Raw genomic sequence first — 16,177 nt, forward strand, 5'->3', positions numbered from 1 at the left:
AGGATAGAGAGTAGAATAAAGACAGAATTAAAGAAAATGTAGGATAAATGAAAGGATAAGTTGTTAGATTTAAAAAGAAAAAACAGGGTGGAGATTGGACTACAACATAATAGGATATGTTATTTACTGTATAACCTTCAACATAAACATTGATGGGATATGATGGTATAGCACCCTTAAACTCAACTCTGGACCTCGAAGCCAGTTCCACTGCATTTTTTCATTGTTCTCCTCTAATCAGGGACTGATTTAGACCTGGGACACCAGGTGGGTGTAATTAATTATCAGGTAGAACAGAAAACCAGAAGGCTCCGGACCTCATAGGGTAAGAGTTGAATACCCTTGCTATAGCACATAGCACAGTACCACCATTACGTAGGACCCAGTAGCTGAGAGGGTGTATTGTAGAAAAGTCTTTACCTTTTTGCTGTAGCCCTGTCGTTTCTGTCTGGATCCAACAGAGTAAAGTGCGGGTATGAGGTCCACAGGGCAGTCAGCAAAGTACTCACAGCAGGTAACCGGAGACTCGTGGATGGTCAGTGGATAGGGGTTCTCGAAAATGGGGTAACTGGGAAAGGGGACATACAGTTACAGCTCACAGTTTTAGTCCCTATAATGCCAGGCCATGAGACATTGAAACTGTAAGAGAAGCATGCAACAGAATGGAAATGAATGAAAGTACAGAATCTAAGCTAAATCTACAGGGATAACATACTACCTGTCAGTTAGTAATAACTGTTGTATTTTAAATGAATAGGAACATTCAGGAAGTCCGAATAATACAGTAGCTACATCTTTTATGTTAATACAGCATGTTAAGTACATTAACATGCACTCAGACGTACCCATTTTGTGCAAGGTCGATTACTACTAAATCCTTTTCTAGAAGGACCACTACGGCATAAGGTTCCTGAAAATCTGCATGGAAAACAAACAACAAAAAGTAAGATATAGGTCATTCATCAACACAATATGTAGGGTATATTCTCTACAGATCTTCTCTGAAATCTACAATTCCCAAAGGACATGAGTGCCTTCAAGATGTTGACAAAATATATGAGCTTGAGGCTTGGTACAGTAGGGATATATAGTAACATATTTAAAGCGTATCTCAATATTAAACTGAAGATTAGTTAACATCCCACTGGGCACAGACGTCAGTTCAACGTCTAGTTTTGATTTACATTTGGTTGAGTTGTCAACTAACATGAATTTAATGAAATGTAGGTACAAAATTGGGTGAAAAAAAAGAAGAAATGCCCTTATGCTGATGACTTTTTGCCAATCCAATTAGTTTTCCACGTTGATTCAACGTCATCACATTGATTTTTGGGGTTGAAATTATGTGGAAACAACGTTGATTCAACCTGTTTTTGCCCAGTGGGATGTTTGATTATGGAACATTATTTTGCCCAATAAAGCTTTGGATGAAAAATAACTGAGCTGAACTGAAGGAATATGGAGGAATACAAACAGACCTGAAATACCTACACATATATTGCAGCACAATAGCAGTATGTTGTTGGAGGTGGTAGGAGAAAATGCAGTGTTATTTTGTTAGCGTCTGGCTGAGATGCAATGGGAGAGTAAATAGCCGTTATTGTCTGAGCCAGAGAGAGGATAGTGTGTGTGCGTGTGGTGTGTGTGTTTGCAGAGAGAACAGTGACTGGAAGCCTGGAACATGTATTCAGTGTCCTCCCTTCCGAGTCAGTGTAGCTACAGCTTGTAAGTCCCCAAAGAAACACATTGTACACCAGTGCAGCCACGACCTTGACAATCAATGTCCCTCCGCTCTGTCTCTCTCCAATTCCCTCTTGCCTTCTCTCACAATCTCCTTTTGTCTGTTAGAATGTCTCAGAAATTCTCTAAGTGTTTTTCATTCTTTGTTGTCTGTGGATGTGTCTGTCAGTCCGGCTGTCCGGCTGTCTGTGCTGCCTACCTATGTCTGTCTTTGTCTGTCTCCCTGCCAGTCTACCATTCTCTTTGCCCATCGCTGTCAGTGTGTCCGTCTGTCAGTATGTCTGTCTGTCACTGTGTCCGTTTGTCAGTGTGTCCATCTGTCAGTGTGTCCGTCTGTCAGTGTGTCCGTCTGTCTCATTGATCTGCCTCTGATCTTTTCTCAAAAAGCCTCGATTACATAATAAAAGATCAGATGTCCTGTTCAACATCATCCCCCTCCTCCCCATCTTGCACAGTAACAGCAGGTTGAACCAGTGGTGCAGTAATCAGCCCAGTATTGCGTAATCCAGGGTCTCCTAGGTCGCCATAACGCGATGGAATCAAAGCATCCCAACATAAGGTTGGTCGCCATGGTCACCATTACGTAACCATCGCCCGATCGTCTGCTAATCGGTTTCCTCATGCCCCCACACCAACGCTAACATCAAACAAGACACACACACACTTCAAGCTACACACACACACTTTTTGGATGAGCTACATCCACATGGCTTTAGCCCCACATTTTCTGTGGTTAAGATGCATGACAGTCATTTACACATGCCTATCAACATTAAACTGCCTAAGGATAAACATAATTGTTTATGAGGGTGTGTAACAACGGTCAATGTAATAACCCTGTTAATGTTATAACTTTTCTATTTATAATAACTTTTACATTGTTTTATGTAATAAAGCCAGTTAATGTAATAAAATGTTGAACTGTTAACGTAATAACTTTTTTCAGTTTAATGAAATAAGTTATCACATTACATTTGAGTTATTTAGCAATTGCTCAAGGGCACATTGACAGATGTTTCTCCTAGTCAGCTCGGCCCAATGCTCTTAACCGCTAGGCTACCGGTTAATGTAATAACTTTTCTAAATGTAATCCATTTTTGATTTTCAACTTTTCAAAGTGTTACATTAACCGTTGTTACAGACCTGAAACAACGGTAAATGTAATAACACCGATTAAGAGTCGATTGACAATAAATTAATATAAAAAAAATCCCCATAAAAATCTGTCAGTTCAAGCTAGAGATATCTAGTTTTTTGTATGGGCTGCGTCTCAATCCACCGCATCCGCCTCATAGACATTAAAACCAGCAGATAGTGATAGCGCTGAAGTCATCCACGTATTCTTATGGAAAACTCCTGATGGTGCATTAAGCTGGAAGTATTTGAATTTGAAGCATGCCATAGTGCTGAATACACATTTCCACCGGTCTAATGTCCATTGCTCGTGTTTCTTGGCCCTAGCAAGTCTCTTCTTATTATTGGTGTCCTTTAGTAGTGGTTTCTTTGCAGCAATTCGACCATGAAGGCCTGATACACACAGTCTCCTCTGAACAGTTGATGTTGAGATAGGTCTGTTACTGGAAGTCTGTGAAGCATTTATTTGGCCTGCAATTTCTGAGGCTGGTAACTCTAATGAACCTATCCTCTGCAGCAGAGGTAACTCTGGGTCTTCCATTCCTGTGGCGGTCCTCATGAGAGCCAGTTTCATCATAGCGCTTGATGGTTTTTGTGACTGCACTTGAAGAAACTTTAAAATGTATTGAAACTAATGATGGACTGTCGTTTGCTTATTTGAGCTGTTCTTGCCATAATATGGACTTGATCTTTTACCAAATAGGGCTAGCTTCTGTATACCCCCACTTCCTTGTCACAACACAACTGATTGGCTCAAACACATTAAGAAGGAAAGAAATTCCTAAAATTTACTTTTAAGAAGGCACACCTGCTAATTGAAATGCATTCCAGGTGACTACCTCATGAAGCTGGTTGAGAGAATGCCAAGAGTGTGCACAGCTGTCATCAAGGCAAAGGGTGGCTATTTGAAGAATCTCAAATATAAAATATATTTTGATTTGTTTAACACTGTTTTGGTTACTACATGATTCCATATGTGTTATTTCATAGTTTTTATGTTTTCACTATATATCTACAATGTAGAAAATAGTAAAAAATTAAGAAAAACCCTTGAATGAGTAGGTGTTCTAAAACTTTTGACCAGTAGTGTACATCAGAGACTACCTGGGGCTATAAAGCAGGTAAGATTTGAGCTGTAAAGGGGAGAGGGTACTCCACTGTGTGTTCTCCAGCCAGCCCCTCTCCGACCCAGACATCTCGGCACAAGATGTAAAACGCCATTCAATTGAATTAGGTCTATTCCCACCTCCACTCAATGGGTTCCCATTGAAACACACACATCTTAGCAAAACAAAAACAAAACAAGACACCAAAATCAACACCTCTGTCAGTACATAATGATATAGAGAACAGAACATCTAAATCATCATCATCAATGAAAGCCCTCTCCCAAGGGACATCATCTCACAAAGGGCAGGGCATTCATTTAATAACATAATCAGGTCAGACAGCTATTGTGAACAAGGGAGAAAATACAAACCTAACATTCATTGTACTCCACAATGAATCACGAGCATAAACCTCCCCTGGGATATTTTATATTCATCACACTACTCGCACACACACACATACACACATACACACAAAAACAGAAAGGTCAAATGTCAATGCTGAGAAGGGCTAGGACACAACATATTACCGTCTGGAAACAGAACAACAAAGCCGTCAGTGTAGTTGCTAATTAAACTGATTCCACTCAAACACACTCTGAGGCTTACTGGGATATTTGTAGATAATGATATATAGCAAGCATACAAACAACCACACACACAGGGTGACTGACCGTTAGAGTATGGCGTCTCACAAAGCGTGAGGAAGTCTACGATGGGATAGTCCATCTCCAGCACGGCTGTACTCTTCCCATGCATCACCGTCAGACATGGCCGCCGACCCACCGTGTCATACGACAGACCTCCAGACAGGATCATGAAGGGGTCTCTGTATAACACACACATACCACACACAGACAGATGCAGACATACACACACATTCCACACACACACACAGAAACACACACATGAACAGACACATGAGACACAAGTCCATATGGAAGGCTATAGAGATACCATATTCATCATCTCTCCAGGCATCGTAGGGATGTGTGTGTGTGTGTGCGTATCCTTACCCCAGTCTAGTGGTCTTGTACTCCACTTTGAGGATGGGTTTGCAGGGCTCTGGCTTCTTTCCATCCTTGGGCTGCTTTCCTGAAATAGAACACGGACAGGCCACTTTAGTTGGTCAGTTCCATTCTTCATTCCCCTCCTGCTCTCTACTTCGTTCCCTCTCTCCCCTCCCCTCCCCTCTCCTCTCCTCTCCTCTCCTCTCCTCTCCTCTCCTCTCCTCTCCTCTCCTCTCCTCTCCTCTCCCCTCCTCTCCCCTCCTCTCCCCTCCTCTCCCCCCCCCTCCCCTCCCCTCCTCTCCTCTCCTCTACTCTCCCTTTTCTTCCACTATGTCCCTGATGCAGCAGTAGCAGCCAGTGTGTGTGCCAGACAGTGATTCAGGCCTGTCCATCAGAGAGAGGGAGAGAGAGGGAGAGATGGATTTGTGAATAAATGATAGCTATGTGCACAAAGGCAGTCAACTTAACGGTTGGTCAAATAAGCATACACTAAAAAGGAAGAATGTAATCATAATTTAAAGCAATAATTGACAATTACCTAGCCTTAATTAAATTGCTTAAAGGGAAGCCTTTTTTAATTTCACATAAACCTGTCACACACGTTTTCATAATTGTTAATTAAATACTAAACTGATTATGCATGCAGCAGTGGGAAAAACAACTAATTCTAAACAGTTCCAATGGAATTCTTTCCCCAATATACTGTACACAAGAACAATTAAATGGCAATTTAAGAATGAGGTTCAAAGTTCTCTTGCTTTCTTTCACTCCCTTTCTCTTCTATTCCTCTCTGCTGTGTGTGTGTGTGTGTGTGTGTGTGTGTGTGTGTGTGTGTGTGTGTGTGTGTGGGGGACAAAGTCATGTCAGGGAATTTACTGGGAGTAAATTAAACCCTTGCTCACTTTATTTGATCTATTTTGTATATAACGTATGTTTACTTAGTGTAAATTCCTCTGTCTGTATTCTGTCTCTAAATGTTGTCTATCACTTGCAGCCCAATATCACCAAGTAAAATTCTTAGTATGTGTAAATGTATGTGATTTTGATTCTGATGAGAAATGAGAAATGTTGGAAACTGGAGAAACGTTATAAAGACAGGCTGCATATGAAAAGAAATTGGGGTGAAAGGTGTGTGTGTGTTCAAGCTTACCATGTGGGGTGATTGTCTGAAATGGCTTGCCCTGGCCTTTGATGTTCCATATGGTGAGCGTTCCGTCTGAGTGACTACAGATGAACTGCTTGCCCTCATGGTGCCAGGCAACCGAGTGGATCGCCTAGGAGACCACAGGAAGAAGGAAGTGAGGGACAGGAAGAAGAGGGTCACTTAATCACAGTGGGACACCATTTGTACCAGAACCAGGTACAGTTGTACCTCTCACACACATACTGTACACGTATAGGGTTTATCCTATGGCCACATGTGACTATTACACCTTAGTTTGGATTATGCTGTGTTCAGCAGATGGCTGTTGTGATGTTAGAGTAGAGGAGGGATGCAAGGCAGAGTTTACATTTGGTTACATCATGTACATCCCTGAAACATGGTAACACCTATCAACCACCTGTGTAGCATGCATTATAAATGAATTCTCCTTTATGATGCATTATATAGCTACAGTACAGTATAAGCATTCATTACAGATCATGGCTAAATACCTATATACCTGTACAATCATAATGCACAAAGGTGGTTCAAAGGTGGTTCAAATGGGAAAGCATTGACAGTGTTAACAAGTGTTATCCCCATTGAAGAGACAAGTAATATCCCCATTGAAAAGACAAGTGTTATCCCCATTGACAAGTGTTATCCCCATTGAAGAGACAAGTTTTATCCCCATTGAAGAGACAAGTGTTCTCTCCATTGAAGAGACATGTGTTATCCCCGTTGAAGAGACAAGTGTTATCCCCGTTGACGAGACAAGTGTTATCCCCATTGACAGAGACAAGTGTTATCCCCGTTGAAGAGACAAGTGTTATCCCCGTTGACGAGACAAGTGTTATCCCCATTGAAGAGATAAGTGTTATCCCCATTGAAGAGACAGGTGTTATCCCCGTTGAAGAGACAAGTGTTATCCCCATTGACAGAGACAAGTGTTATCCCCATTGAAGAGACAAGTGTTATCCCTGTTGAAGAGACAAGTGTTATCCCCATTGACAGAGACAAGTGTTATCCCCATTGACAGAGACAAGTCTTATCCCCATTGAAGAGACAAGTGTTATCCCCATTGAAGAGACAAGTGTTATCCCCATTGAAGAGAGAGAGAGAGAAAAAGATAAAGAGTAAGGTCAAGAGAGATTAAAGGAAAAATACATAGATTGACTGACGTACTGTAAAGAAGAGAGAAGAGACATGAGAGAAAGAGAGAAGAGAGACAGAGCGAAAGAGAGATACAGATGTAAATAGACAGACCGACAGAGAGAGAGAGAGAGAGAGAGAGAGAGAGAGAGAGAGAGAGAGAGAGAGAGAGAGAGAGCGAGCACCTGGCTGTGAGGAAGCAGGCAGCATGACTAAGCTAACGACTAGCGCCAAACCTACTACAGCAACACTTCACTGAGAAGAGCTGAGAAACACTTCAAAAACATTCTATTAACACTCTACGAATGCTATACATTTTTTACATAAAAACTCTCAGAACACTATAAACATTCTGCAAACGCTCAAGGTTGGGAGATACAGAGATAAGCTTAGAGCAGAAAACAGACAGATAGGAGTGGGGATGGGGTGGAGTGGAATTATGATGCAGTGGGTTGAAATTGAAGTCTAATTATTTTGTTATTAAGAATGCTCTCCCTCTGCTTTGCATAATCCAAACAGCTTTGTTTCTATTTTGGGAAGGCAGCAAGTGATTTAGCGACCAACAACAGATCAATAAAATGGCTGCTTCATCATTATTAAAGCACTCCGGAAAGGCCAGACCGGCTTACTGCTGTCTTACGGCTCATTATTAAAACTGGTGTGTACACACAGACACGCGGACACACGCACGCACACAAATGCACACACACACTCTCTCTCATGGGCACGCACGCACACACCCACTAGCACGGACACACACACACACACACATACACACACACACACACTCGCACCAATATTGAAATATTTATAAAACATTTCTCAGCAAAAGCATTTTAAGGTGAATATCTCAAAAGGAAATCTAACCACACACAGTGAGTCACTTCAACAGGCTATGGAAATATATCAGTGCATTGTTCAGAGAGAGAGATAGATATACACTGAGTGTACAAAACATTAGGACACCTGCTCTTTCCATGACATAGATTAACCAGGTGAATCCAGGTGAAGGATATGATCCCTTACAGATGTAACTAGTTAAAACCAATTCAATCATTGTAGATGTAGGGGAGGAGACAGGTTAAAGAAGGATTTTTAAGCCTTGAGACAATTGAGACATGGATTGTGTATGTGTGCCATTCAGAGGCTGAATGGGCAAGACAAAAGATTTAAGTGCCTTTGAACGGGGTATGGTAGTAGGTGCCAGGCGCACCGATTTAAGTGTGTCAAGAACTGCAACGCTGCTGGATTTTTCACGCTCAACAATTTCGAGTGTATCAAGAATGGCCCACCACCCAAAGGATATCCAGCCAACTTTTTATTTATTTAACTAGGCAAGTCAGTTAAGAACAAATTCTTATTTACAATGACGGCCTACACCGGCCAAACCCGGACGACACTGGGCCAATGGTGCGCTGCCCTATGGGACTCCCAATCATGGCCGGTTGTGATACAGCCTGGAATCGAACCAGGGGGTCTGTAGAGACGCCTCAAGCACTGAGATGCAGTGACTTAGACCACTGCACCACTCGGGAGCCCAACTGTGGGAAGCATTGGAATCAACATGGGCCAGCATCCCTGTGGAACACTTTCGACACCTTGTAGAGTCCATACCTTGACGAATTGAGTCTGTTCTGAGGGCAAAAGGGGGTGCAACTCAATATTAGGAAGGTGTTCCTAATGTTTTGTACACTCAATGTATGTACAGTATATACTATACAGAGAGAGAGAGAAAGAGGGGGGAGAAAAAAGAGAGAAAGAGACAGAAACACAGAAAGAGAACGACACAGACACACACAGAAACACAGACACAGACACACACAGAAACACAGACACAGACACACACAGAAACACAGACACAGAGAGAGACAGTTCGGCCTAATTAGAGTGCATTCCTCCTATTACGGTGTCACAGTGAGACAAACTGGGCATCTACGTAACGACAGCAGTGTGTCGTCCTTCCAGACATCCTTAGTCACACTCCCTTACTCTCACTAAAGTTCAGCCAAAGTAAATAAACAAACAAACAAACATACTAACAGAAGAGAAACTGTCGACAAATCAATGCTACTCCCCAGGACAGGACATACATACATACATACATACATACTGTAAGTGTCAACAGATAAAGACCCCTTCAGTAAGACACATATTGACAGGTAGAGGTCTGTTATAAGTCTATAATAGTTTGTGTTAGTGTGTATTAGAGATCTTGCCATTTGTCCTATGCTAGTGTGTGTTAGATGCTCTGTGATGGGGGTTGTCCTATGCTAGTGTGTTAGATGCTCTGTGATGGGGGTTGTCCTATGCTAGTGTGTTAGATGCTTTGTGATGGGTTGTCCTATGCTAGTGTGTGTTAGATGCTTTGTGATAGGGGTTGTCCTATGCTAGTGTGTGTTAGATGCTTTGTGATGGGGGTTGTCCTATGCTAGCGTGTGTTAGATGCTCTGTGATGGGGGTTGTCCTATGCTAGTGTGTGTTAGATGCTCTGTGATGGGGGTTGTCCTATGCTAGCGTGTTAGATGCTTTGTGATGGGGGTTGTCCTATGCAAGTGTGTTAGATGCTTTGTGATGGGGTTGTCCTATGCTAGTGTGTGTTAGATGCTCTGTGATGGGGGTTGTCCTATGCTAGTGTGTGTTAGATGCTCTGTGATGGGGGTTGTCCTATGCTAGTGTGTTAGATGCTCTGTGATGGGGGTTGTCCTATGCTAGTGTGTGTTAGATGCTTTGTGATGGGGGTTGTCCTATGCTAGTGTGTTAGATGCTCTGTGAGGGGGTTGTCCTATGCTAGTGTGTGTTAGATGCTTTGTGATGGGGGTTGTCCTATGCTAGCGTGTGTTAGATGCTTTGTGATGGGGGTTGTCCTTTGCTAGTGTGTGTTAGATGCTTTGTGATGGGGGTTGTCCTATGCTAGCGTGTGTTAGATGCTTTGTGATGGGGTTGTCCTATGCTAGTGTGTGTTAGATGCTCTGTGATGGGGGTTGTCCTATGCTAGTCTATGTTAGATGCTCTGTGATGGGGGTTGTCCTATGCTGGTGTGTTAGATGCTCTGTGATGGGGGTTGTCCTATGCTAGTGTGTGTTAGATGCTTTGTGATGGGGGTTGTCCTATGCTAGTGTGTGTTAGATGCTCTGTGATGGGGGTTGTCCTATGCTAGTGTGTGTTCGATGCTTTGTGGTGGGGGTTGTCCTATGCTAGCGTGTGTTAGATGCTTTGTGATGGGGGTTGTCCTATGCTAGTGTGTGTTAGATGCTCTGTGATGGGGGTTGTCCTATGCTAGTCTATGTTAGATGCTCTGTGATGGGGGTTGTCCTATGCTAGTGTGTTAGATGCTCTGTGGTGGGGGTTGTCCTATGCTAGTGTGTGTTAGATGCTTTGTGATGGGGGTTGTCCTATGCTAGTGTGTGTTAGATGCTTTGTGATGGGGGTTGTCCTATGCTAGTGTGTGTTAGATGCTCTGTGATGGGGGTTGTCCTATGCTAGCATGTGTTAGATGCTTTGTGATGGGGGTTGTCCTATGCTAGTGTGTTAGATGCTCTGTGATGGGGGTTGTCCTATGCTAGTGTGTGTTAGATGCTTTGTGATGGGGGTTGTCCTATGCTAGCGTGTGTTAGATGCTTTGTGATGGGGGTTGTCCTATGCTAGTGTGTGTTAGATGCTCTGTGATGGGGGTTGTCCTATGCTAGGCCGGGATTCAATCCGATTGCGCTTTCTCGCTTTTCTCAACCCATTGATTTTGTTAGTAACGCTCACTCAGATAATATATTCAAAACTGCACACATTTCTCTCCGCCCCATGGAAAATTGAGTAGAATTGCAGAAAATGTGCTTTAAAACTCTCCGCTGTCAATAATGTTTTACTCGCAAGGTGGGGGGGTCCCCAACAAACATTTCACTTAGGGCCCCCAAAAGGCTAGGGCCGGCTCTGACTGAATGCATGGGTATGAATGTGGGTAAGCAGACCCGCGACCCTCATTTTAGATTTTTTGTGGCCCCCACCCCCATTAAAGTTGCCTACCCTGGTATAGAGCTAAATCTAGTATACATGGCCATTCCTATTGCCAATGGAGATAATACCACGTCTGCCAAGTGTCTTATTAGCACAATGAATTGCTGAATAAATGAATGGTATCTGGCTACTAGAAATAGTTTATGCTTTTTAGATCTCTCAGTGTACGCCATTCAATAGGAGCAATGTGAATTGCGTATATACTGAACAAAAATATTAACTCAACATGTAAAGTGTTGGTCCCATGTTTCATGAGCGGAAATAAAAGATTCCAGAAATGTTCCATACACACAAAAAGCTTATTTCTCCTTTGCCAAGATAATACATCCACCTGACAGTTGTGGCATATCAAAAAGCTGATTAAACAGCATGATCATTACACAGGTGCACCTTGTGCTGGGGACAATAAACATGTGCAGTTTTGTCACACAACACAATGCTACATATGTCTCAAGTTTTGAGGGAGCATGCAATTGGCATGCTGACTGCAGGAATATCCACCAAAGCTGTTGCCAGGTAATTTTATGTTAATTTATCTACCATAAGCCACCTCCAACATCGTTTTAGAGAATTTGGCAATACGTCCAACCAGCCTCACAACTGCAGACCACGTGTATGGTGATGTGTGGTCGAGCGATTTGCTAATGTCAACGTTGTGAACAGAGTGCCCCATGGTGATGGTGGGGTTGTGGTATGGGCAGGCATAAGCTACGGACAACGAACAAGATTGCATTTTATCGATGGCAATTTGAATGCACAGAGACACCGTGACGAGGTCCATTGCCATTCATCTGCCGCCATAACCTCATGTTTCAGCATGATAATGCACAGCCCCATGTCGCAAGGATCTGTACACAATTCCTGGAAGCTGAAAATGTCCCAGTTCTTCCATGGCCTGCATACTCACCAGACATGTCACCCATTGAGCATGTTTGGGATGCTCTGGATTGACGTGTACAACAGCATATTCCAGTTCCCGCCAATATCCAGAAACTTCGCACAGCCATTGAAGAGGATTGGGACAACATTCCACAGGCCACTATCAACAGCCTGATCAACTTTATGCAAAGGAGATGTGTTGCGCTGCATGAGGAAAATGGTGGTCACACCAGATGCTGACTTGTGTTCTGATCCACGCCCCTACCTTTTTTTAAGGTGCATGTCCCGATGCGACTCCTGCGTTGTCTTGGCTGTTTGCTTAGTGTTGTTGTGCTGTTGGAAGGTGACCTTCGCCCCAGTCTGAGGTCCTGATCGCTCTGGAGCAGTTTTTCATCAAGGATCTCTCTGTACTTTGCTCCATTCATCTTTCCCTCCATCCTGACTAGTCACCCAGTCCCTGCCGCTGAAAAACATTCCCACAGCATGATTCTTCACTGTAGGGATGGTGCCAGGTTTCCTCCAGACGTGACGCTTGGCATTCAGGCCAAAGAGTTCATTCTTGGTTTCATCAGACCAGAGAATCTAGTTTCTCATGGTCGTCTGAGAATCTTTAGGTACCTTTTGGCAAACTCCAAGAGGGTTGTCATGTGCCTTTTGCTGAGGAGTGGCTTCCGTCTGGCCACTCTACCATAAAGGCCTAATTTGTGGAGTGCTGCAGAGATGGTTGTCCTTCTGGAAGGTTCTCCCATCTCCACAGAGGAACTCTGGAGCGCTGTCAGAGTGACCATCGGGTTCTTGGTCACCTCCCTGACCAAGGCCCTTCTCCCCTGATTGCTCAGTTTGGCTGGGCGGCCAGCTCTAGGAAGAGTCTTAGTGGTTCCAAACTTCTTCCATTTAAGAATGACGGAGGCCACTGTGTTCTTGGGGATATTCAATGCTGCAGAAATGTTTTGGTACCCTTCCCCAGATCGGTGCCTCGACACAATCTTGTCTTGGAGCTCTACGGACAATTCCTTCGACCTCATCGCTTGGTTTTTCTTCTGACACGCACTGTAAACTGTGGGACCTTATATAGACAGGTGTGTGCCTTTCCAAATCATATCCAATCAATTGAATTTACCACAGGTGGACTCCAATCAAGTTGTAGAAACATCTCAAGGATGATCAATGGAAACAGGATGCACCTGAGCTCAATTTCGAGTCTCATAGCAAATGGTCTGAATACCTACAGTGAGGGAAAAAAGTATTTGATCCCCTGCTGATTTTGTACGTTTGCCCACTGACAAAGAAATTATCAGTCTATAATTTTAATGGTAGGTTTATTTGAACAGTGAGATTTTTATTTTATTTTATTTCACCTTTATTTAACCAGGTAAGCCAGTTGAGAACAGGTTCTCATTTACAACTGCGACCTGGCCAAGATAAAGCAAAGCAGTGCAATAAAAACAACACAGAGTTACATATGGGGTAAAAAACATAAAGTCAAAAATACAACAGAAAATATATATACAGTGTGTGCAAATGTAGCAAGTTATGGAGGTAAGGCAATAAATAGGCTATAGTGCAAAATAATTACAATAGTATTAAGACTGGAATGCTAGATGTGCAAGAGATTATGTGCAAATAGAGATACTGGGGTGCAAAAGAGCAAAATAAATAACAATATAGGGATGAGGTAGTTGGGTGGGCTAATTTCAGATGGGCTGTGTACAGGTGCAGTGATCGGTAAGGTGCTCTGACAACTGATGCTTAAAGTTATTGAGGGAGATAAGAGTCTCCAGCTTCAAAGATTTTTGCAATTCGTTCCAGTCATTGGCAGCAGAGAACTGGAAGGAATGGCGGCCAAAGGAGGTGTTGGCTTTGGGAATGACCAGTGAGATATACCTGCTGGAGCGCAGACTACGGGTGGGTGCTGCTATGGTGACCAATGAGCTAAGATAAGGCAGGGATTTGCCTAGCAGTGATTTATAGATGGCCTGGAGCCAGTGGGTTTGACGACGAACATGTAGTGAGGACCAGCCAACAAGAGCGTACAGGTCACAGTGGTGGGTAGTGTATGGGGCTTTGGAGACAAACGGATGGCACTGTGATAGACTACATCCAATTTGCTGAGTAGAGTGTTGGAGGCTATTTTGTAAATGACATCGCCGAAGTCAAGGATCGGTAGGATAGTCAGTTTTACGAGGGCATGTTTGGCAGCATGAGTGAAGGAGGCTTTGTTGCGAAATAGGAAGCCGATTCTAGATTTAACTTTGGATTGGAGATTCTTTATGTGAGTCTGGAAGTTGAGTTTACAGTCTAACCAGACACCTAGGTATTTGTAGTTGTCCACATACTCTAGGTCAGACCCGTCGAGAGTGGTGATTCTAGTCGGGTGGGCGGGTGCCAGCAGCGTTCCATTGAAAAGCATGCATTTAGTTTTACTAGTGTTTAAGAGCAGTTGGAGGCTACTGAAGGAGTGTTGTATGGCATTGAAGCTCGTTTGGAGGTTTGTTAACACAGTGTCCAATGAAGGGCCAGATGTATACAAAAAAAGAGAGACAGAATAATAACAACAAAAATCCAGAAAAACGCATGTCAAAAATGTTATAAATTGATTTGCATTTTAATGAGGGAAATAAGTATTTGACCCCTCTGCAAAACTTGATTTAGTACTTGGTGGCAAAACCCTTGTTGGAGGTCAGACGTTTCTTGTAGTTGGCCACCAGGTTTGCACACATCTCAGGAGGGATTTTGTCCCACTCCTCTTTGCAGATCTTCTCAAAGTCATTAAGGTTTCGAGGCTGACGTTTGGCAACTCGAACCTTCAGCTCCCTCCACAGATTTTCTATGGGATTAAGGACTGGAGACTGGCTAGGCCACTCCAGGACCTTAATGTGCTTCTTCTTGAGCCACTCCTTTGTTGCCAAGGCCGTGTGTTTTGGGTCATTGTCATGCTGGAATACCCACCCACAACCCATTTTCAATGCCCTGGCTGAGGGAAGGAGGTTCTCACCCATGATTTGACGGTACATGGCCCCATCCAACATCCCTTTGATGCAGTGAAGTTGCCCTGTCCCCTTAGCAGAAAAACACCCCCAAAGCATAATGTTTCCACCTCCATGTTTGACGGTGGGGATGGTGTTCTTGGGGTCATAGGCAGCATTCCTCCTCCTCCAAACACGGCGAGTTGAGTTGATGCCAAAAGCTCAATTTTGGTCTCATCTAACCACAACACTTTCACCCAGTTCTCCTCTGAATCATTCAGATGTTCATTGGCAAACTTCAGACGGGCCTGTATATGTGCTTTCTTGAGCAGGGGGACCTTGCGGGCGCTGCAGGATTTCAGTCCTTCATGGCGTAGTGTGTTACCAATTGTTTTCTTGGTGACTATGGTCCCAGCTGCCTTGAGATCATTGACAAGATCCTCCCGTGTAGTTCTGGGCTGATTCCTCACCGTTCTCATGATCATTGCAACTCCACGAGGTGAGATCTTGCATGGAGCCCCAGGCCGAGGGATATTGACAGGTCTTTTGTGTTTCTTCCATTTGCGAATAATCGCACCAACTGTTGTCACCTTCTCACCAAGCTGCTTGGCAATGGTCTTGTAGCCCATTCCAGACTTGTGTAGGTCTACAATCTTGTCCCTGACATCCTTGGAGAGCTCTTTGGTCTTGGCCATGGTGGAGAGTTTGGAATCTGATTGATTGATTGCTTCTGTGGACAGGTGTCTTTTATACAGGTAACAAACTGAGATTAGGAGCACTCCCTTTAAGAGTGTGCTCCTAATCTCAGCTCGTTACCTGTATAAAAGACACCTGGGAGCCAGACATCTTTCTGATTGAGAGGGGGTCAAATACTTATTTCCCTCATTATAATGCAAATCAATTTATAACATTTTTGACATGCGTTTTTCTGGATTTTTTTGTTGTTATTCTGTCTCTAACTGTTCAAATAAACCTACCATTAAAATTATAGACTGATCATTTCTTTGTCAGTGGGCAAACGTACAAAATCTGCAG

The 16,177-nt window shown here is 43.3% G+C and overlaps 1 protein-coding gene across 7 annotated transcripts in view; it reads right to left on the minus strand.

The window, feature by feature from the left end:
- Nucleotides 1-16,177, minus strand: part of LOC121548774 (syntaxin-binding protein 5-like) — a 121,559-nt gene that overhangs the window by 17,950 nt on the left and 87,432 nt on the right. For all 7 annotated transcript variants that reach the window (XM_041860335.2, XM_041860333.2, XM_041860331.2 and 4 more), the window contains exons 8-12: nt 6,144-6,267; nt 5,000-5,078; nt 4,658-4,812; nt 846-918; nt 421-568 (exon numbers count right to left, since the gene is read on the minus strand). In XM_041860335.2, coding sequence (XP_041716269.1) covers nt 421-568; nt 846-918; nt 4,658-4,812; nt 5,000-5,078; nt 6,144-6,267 — 579 coding nt within the window. The remainder of the gene's footprint in view (nt 1-420; nt 569-845; nt 919-4,657; nt 4,813-4,999; nt 5,079-6,143; nt 6,268-16,177) is intronic.

The sequence above is a fragment of the Coregonus clupeaformis genome, chromosome 33, assembly GCF_020615455.1.
Source record: "Coregonus clupeaformis isolate EN_2021a chromosome 33, ASM2061545v1, whole genome shotgun sequence".
In the NCBI taxonomy this organism is placed as follows: Eukaryota; Metazoa; Chordata; class Actinopteri; order Salmoniformes; family Salmonidae; genus Coregonus; species Coregonus clupeaformis.